The 5,776-nt window shown below is 34.7% G+C and overlaps 1 protein-coding gene across 1 annotated transcript; it reads left to right on the top strand.

Annotated features, from left to right (window-relative positions):
- The first annotated feature begins 756 nt into the window (after window positions 1–756).
- Window positions 757–3,205, top strand: LOC143609370 (protein SOSEKI 1-like). The gene is made up of 6 exons (XM_077084137.1): window positions 757–919; window positions 1,007–1,076; window positions 1,379–1,497; window positions 1,764–2,376; window positions 2,420–2,593; window positions 3,091–3,205. The coding sequence occupies exons 1-6, from the start codon at window positions 775–777 to the stop codon at window positions 3,203–3,205; spliced, it is 1,236 nt and encodes a 411-aa protein (XP_076940252.1). The 5' UTR covers window positions 757–774.
- Window positions 3,206–5,776: the final 2,571 nt, after the last annotated feature.

Here is a 5,776-nt window from a genome sequence, read left to right as displayed (position 1 = left end):
TAAAGACTTGAAAAATTCAAACTGCCCTTTAATTACGCCAATAATTGTCTCCATTATTCTCTCTTTGGGATTATATAAACTGTTGGAAATTAAACACATCATGCAAGAATAGAAGTGATCACAACATGAAAAGAAATAAAAAAAAAAGAAACTTTTGTGGTTTTTAAGGTAACTAAAATTGGTCAAAAGCTGAACATGTAATATAACATTAACATACTTCTCGGGGAGTTGCCCACCTGGCCTTGTTTCTCTATAAGCTATACCTCCATTTTTTGAGCTCCAAACCATGTAAAATTACATGCATACCCTTCTTTCTTTCGACTATGATCCGACGATTGAGTTTATCGCGTTCTTGATCAGTGTTTATTGATTATCCAAGTCGATCTACGGTATTGTCTTTCTTTCTTTCTTTCGATCTGATCAAATGAACAAGATTTTCATAAAAGTTTATGATTTGCATATCTCAATATTATAAAACCATTCAAGGGGAGGCCTGCATATATTATATTCATGTAATTTGTTTTGGTCATGTTGTATAATATATAGAATTAAATATTTGTAAAAGAAAGACATTCTTGTTGTCTTTTGTCATGTTGTAAGGCAGGCCGGCCAAAGACAAAGATTTGGTCTATGGTTTTATTATATTATTGATTTCTTTAAGGTGGTAAAGGGGTAGAAGTAGATAGTTAAAAGAACTATCTTTCACTAGTGATGTTTGCCTAAAAAGAACAAATTTTTGTTAGCTTGTCTTCCATTTTCCTTTGCAGAAAATTGATGGACAAAGCTGGTAGCGGTGGCGGTGGTGGCGGTGAAGTGAGGAAAATTCACGTAGTTTATTTTCTTAGTCGTAAAGGACTCATCGAGCATCCACATCTCATTCGTGTGCATCATCTCTCACGAACCGGTGTTCACCTTAGAGGTCAGTAGTTGTATAAATGTTAAATGTATAAACCAAACATTTTTCTTTTTGCAAGTTTTTGATGTTTGAAACGTGTGACTACCGAAGATGTTAAGAGATGGTTATCGGAACTAAGGGGAAAAGACATGCCGGAGAGTTTTGCTTGGTCATACAAGAGGTTTTTTCTCTTTCATTTTCCTTAATTACATGTTATAATATTCGAATATGTCGTTTCTAAAATTGAGTTCACATTCATTTGGTGCAACTTGGAGCATAGAATTGTCAAGTTCATTGTTCTAATATAGTATGGACCATGCATGATGGAATATGAAATGTTATTTGTAGCAAATGTTTAACCATTTGGATCTGTTTTAAGTTAATAATTTTCATAAGAGTTACACGTTTTGACGCGTTGTATATATATAAAGAACAGATCATGATTGTCATGCTAAGTACATATTGTTGATGTGATTATTGCAGGAAGTACAAGGCTGGATATGTATGGCAAGACCTCCTAGATGAAGATCTCATCACTCCAATTTCTGATAATGAATATGTCCTTAAAGGCTCAGAAATTTCCTCCATCACATTTAACCATGGTAATTTTCAGTTTCCTTTTGAATATAATAAACACATATAACATATTTTTGGAAGTCTTTTTAACCTTTCAACTCTTCTTTATGGGTTGTGCCAAAGACTTTATTTTTTTCTTTTTTTCAAATCTTGTGCATCTTACCATATCATATGAACCATGTAAACATATTTTCAAGAGCATTGGTTTCAATCTATTCAACTATTCAAGCTTTTATTTTTATAGTACTCCAAAGTCTTTGAATGCGAATGTTTAATAATTAACCCAATGCAGATTTTAGTTCATATAGTGAGAAAGATGACTCCAAAACAAAGTCAACTCCCTCATTCGAATTTGATATCAAAGATCGAAAAACTCCTTTGGCAAAAGAATCTCAAGATCATTTAACCAACTCGTCAACGAAAACATCATTTGAAATCGAAGAACCGCCTTCATTTGGCTCCGAGACCTCCACTGAAGACACACCAAAGCAACAAGAAGATTATCATTTTGTTGACACAACTAAACATGAAGAAGTACAAAGCCAAAAGAAAACAGAAGTTAATTCCTTATTGGAAACTTACTTGAGCAAAATCAAGAATGATGATAAGATCAAGAAGAGTGGCAGCCAGAAAGAAGCAAATGGTTCCAACGCGTCCCGTTCTTCAAACTATTCGTTTGAAAAGAGTAGTAGTTACTCGGGCTCGGGCGCAACTCATACTTTCCTAAACTTGATCACCTGTGGGATCGTGGATACCGATGACTCAGCTATGGTAATCAAACGAAAAGATGGTAATGTATCTTTTGCTAATGAAAAAAATATTGGTCATATTGCAAAAGGAGACAATAAGTTTGGGTGGTCTTCTAGAGGTCACTGGACTACTTTAGAGAAACAAAGCGATACAAGGTAAAGCTATATGAAATTTGAATCATTATTATCTTCTTTATTTTAACCTCTTTTCGGGTCATTTTGTGTTCTGCTTTCGAACGATTTATAGATGCATGATAAGTCGTATATTTTCTTACAGGAAGGAGGGATCAAAGACAAGTCATAACGTCAACGACTCCAGTAACAAAAAGACAATTCCGGCTGCTTATAAGTTTGTCAATGGCCCTTATTGCTCGTAAGTTCAACTCCTTTAAAATTTTAAAACAATTATACCTCAGCAATTATCGAGTATAGAAATGATGAAAACCTCGTAAGGTATCACGCCTTATATATTATTAATGAACCATATACATGGTACAACTGTACTACAACATGAACAGTTACAAAGAAAACCAAATCATATCTTGTAATTTTGGTAGATATGATTTTAATAAGTCATAACTAATATATTCTATCAAATACTAACCAAATAATCTTTTGGGACAATATTTTGCGATTTTTCAACCTCTAAGTTAACCAACTTCGGTCCAATTTCTACTTCGTCTTACCAACGATTTAGGCAAAGAAAACCATCAAGAGTGTAAAAACATTTGATTAAAGCTAGCCAACTTTTTAAAGATTTGAGGCAATGTAATCTGTTACCCAAAACCGCAACCATGTTACTTTCTTATACAATCTCTTTGAACTTTTGTTCCATATTAACATGGCCAAGCATGTCATTTTATGATGCAGGCAGTGTGGGAGGCAGTTCAATCCTGAGAAACTTCACACCCACATGAAATCATGTAGAAGAATGAAGGCTATAGCCAAGGCTGCCAAATCGATATCTGAAAGGATGGTCGTTTAAACCAAAAAGACTAACCACTTATTCACTTTTTTAAATAGTTAACTCAACAATAGACACATTTCAGTTTATTTTTAGGTGTTAGAATTTAGATACCGTTTACTCTTGCAGATTATTCTGTATCTAATTTTCTTGTTACGTACAATATCGCCAATCTCTTCAATGTAAAAGCTCAGTTGAAGTAATTATGCATATCAGTTAGCATAGACAATGTAAAAGCTCAAATGGAGTGTGGGATGTATGTAAAGACAAATTAACAGTTATATTCAAATATAACATAATAAACAATATGATAGATGCCTAAGTAAAATAAATGTAAGGCTAACAAAGCCATCATCAAATTGATTGAACAAGAACACAAATTAACTCAAAACTTTATTTCATTATTCATAACTTGTTCAGTACATCGATACATATTTATACATTATGAACTGGTGCATATATTTGATGAAACTACATATTGACCTGCTACTAATGACAATTAAAATTTATACCCTAACTTTACTAAGTGGACTGTAACTTAGTACTATATATAGACTAATATGTTTGATTTGACTTTCAAATTTCCCAAAGACAACAATTAAGTTTCTTATGTTTGATGTTTCCTTCTATTTGATATTGATCATGTTGTATTATTGTCTTTGTTCCTTCTACTGTCTCTTCAGTACGGAGCCGGCCCAACAAGCTTACTAGGTAAAGCTAGGGCTTTAGGCCCGTAAATATTTTGACACCTTATTTTGTTTTTTAAAAAAATATTAAATATATAATATATATATTATATTAACTTTAACTTCAATAACATTTCTTCACTATGTGATGGTTACAGTTCAGCGCTGCAATCATGACTGCACATGCTCGAATCCTGGCAGCTCCATATTTTTTTAGGCCCAAAAATTTTCCTACTTCATTTTCATTTATTTTATTTCTTTTCTCTTTTTCTCAATGCCATACTACTCATGCATTTTATTTTTATTGTTTTTATTCTCTGTGTACAATTCTTGATGGCATAGTAGCATTTCTATTATAAAAGGAATGTTTTTTTATTACTTACATGATTGTGGCCAAGACATAACTGTAAGAAAGTTACCGAACATAACTTAAACTTGAATTTTCTTTTATAAGCATTAAGCAAATTAATTAAATGTTGTAGTTGGCCTAAAAAGATGTGTTCGGATTGTGTTTTATAGTTAACGGATCACATTTTGTAAATGTGTGAAATACATTGAATATTTCAAAGCTGTTAATCGAATAAAGACAATGTTGGATCCTATTCCGGCTGATCGGGGAAGGTTCCTAACGATTACAAGAATGGGACCAAAGTTGCGTTAGTGAAAGCATGTTGTATGGAATGTGTATTGTATTGAGTGAATGAATGTTACAAGTTGTAACACCGTGAAAATACCCCATCTAATTTTGGGCTAAAAATGCCAATTCTGAAAGTTAAAGGACTGAAAATGAAAAATTTGGGTTTTGAGACCCCTCGCGCTACGCGATGGTCTCCTGACTAACTCCGTCGCGCTACGCGACAGAGAATCACACAATTCAAGAAAAAGGGGGCGCCGCGCTACGCGACAGCCAAACCCAACTGGTCCATCGCGCTACGCGATGACCAGGTTAAGTAACCCGGGACACGTGGCCAACCACGTGTCAACACGTGGCAGCTTCTGATTAATTGCGGCGTCGCGCTACGCGACGGCCTTGGGGAAAGGGCCATCGCGCTACGCGATGGTCTGCAAAACTCGCCTATAAAAGGGCAGCTACGGGTTCAAACCAATGCATCTCAATTTCACCTTCATTTCACACACTTAACCTAGGTAATCGTGCCAAGGGTGTTCTTGGGTGTCGAGGGCCGTTTTCGTGAAGAATCGAGGTGTCGTTACACTGTTTAACGAGTTGTTGATCTTGTAACGAAGTACAAGCCGAATTGCTGTTGATTTCTTAAGTTCTTAAGTTCCGTCAAGCCGTTTAAGGTAGGAATAAGGTTAAGATACTTTACTAGTTACTTTAAATACCTAGTTATAACTTAGTTAAAAGTATAGTCGTTAAACTATTAATAATTTCCAAGTAATGTTTTATAAAGTAAAGACATTGCTTCCATGTGAAGTAATGTTATCAAAACTATTATTTTGACGGGCATGTAGTAATTGGAAGGGAGGTATCATTAGTAGACTCTTCTTGCCTAAGGAAAACAATTCGTACAAATCCCAATCAACCGCGGGACCCGTTTGCTTACCTGGAGAAGTTTGCCAACGTGATATCCTTTATTAGGCTAAAGCGTGCTATTCCAAACGTTATATGTAAATTCAAAGTATTTTCATAAAACGACTATAACTATACTAAGGTTAGGTCAGACCTAAGAGTCTGCTGATCAGACCTCGTGTCTGCTGAACTGAATCAGACTTCAAGTCTGCTGATTAGACCTCGAGTCTGCTGAAACTGAAACAGACTTAAAGTCTGCTGAATAATACCAACTAGGTACTTATGCATACCTATTATGATTATAGGTTAATAGCATACTGAAGCCAAGGAGGTTGATATTTCCTACTGACAATATAAGGTGAACACGTTAACCTT

This window comes from Bidens hawaiensis, unplaced genomic scaffold, assembly GCF_021521415.1.
Source record: "Bidens hawaiensis isolate Kalapana, Puna unplaced genomic scaffold, B.hawaiensis_p1.1 tig00419582_1, whole genome shotgun sequence".
Lineage (NCBI taxonomy): Eukaryota > Viridiplantae > Streptophyta > Magnoliopsida > Asterales > Asteraceae > Bidens > Bidens hawaiensis.
The sequence above is the reverse complement of the archived record's forward strand: the minus strand, read 5'-3'. Positions and strand labels throughout refer to the sequence as shown.

What these genes read in the sequence shown, in the direction of transcription:
- LOC143609370 (XM_077084137.1), top strand. Translation starts at nt 775, where the DNA reads ATGGACAAAGCTGGTAGCGGTGGCGGTGGTGGCGGTGAAGTGAGGAAA. An exon ending in TTTGCTTGGTCATACAAGAG is followed by an intron (nt 1,077 to 1,378) that starts GTTTTTTCTCTT and finishes TGATTATTGCAG; the next exon opens with GAAGTACAAGGCTGGATATG. An exon ending in CTCCATCACATTTAACCATG is followed by an intron (nt 1,498 to 1,763) that starts GTAATTTTCAGT and finishes AACCCAATGCAG; the next exon opens with ATTTTAGTTCATATAGTGAG.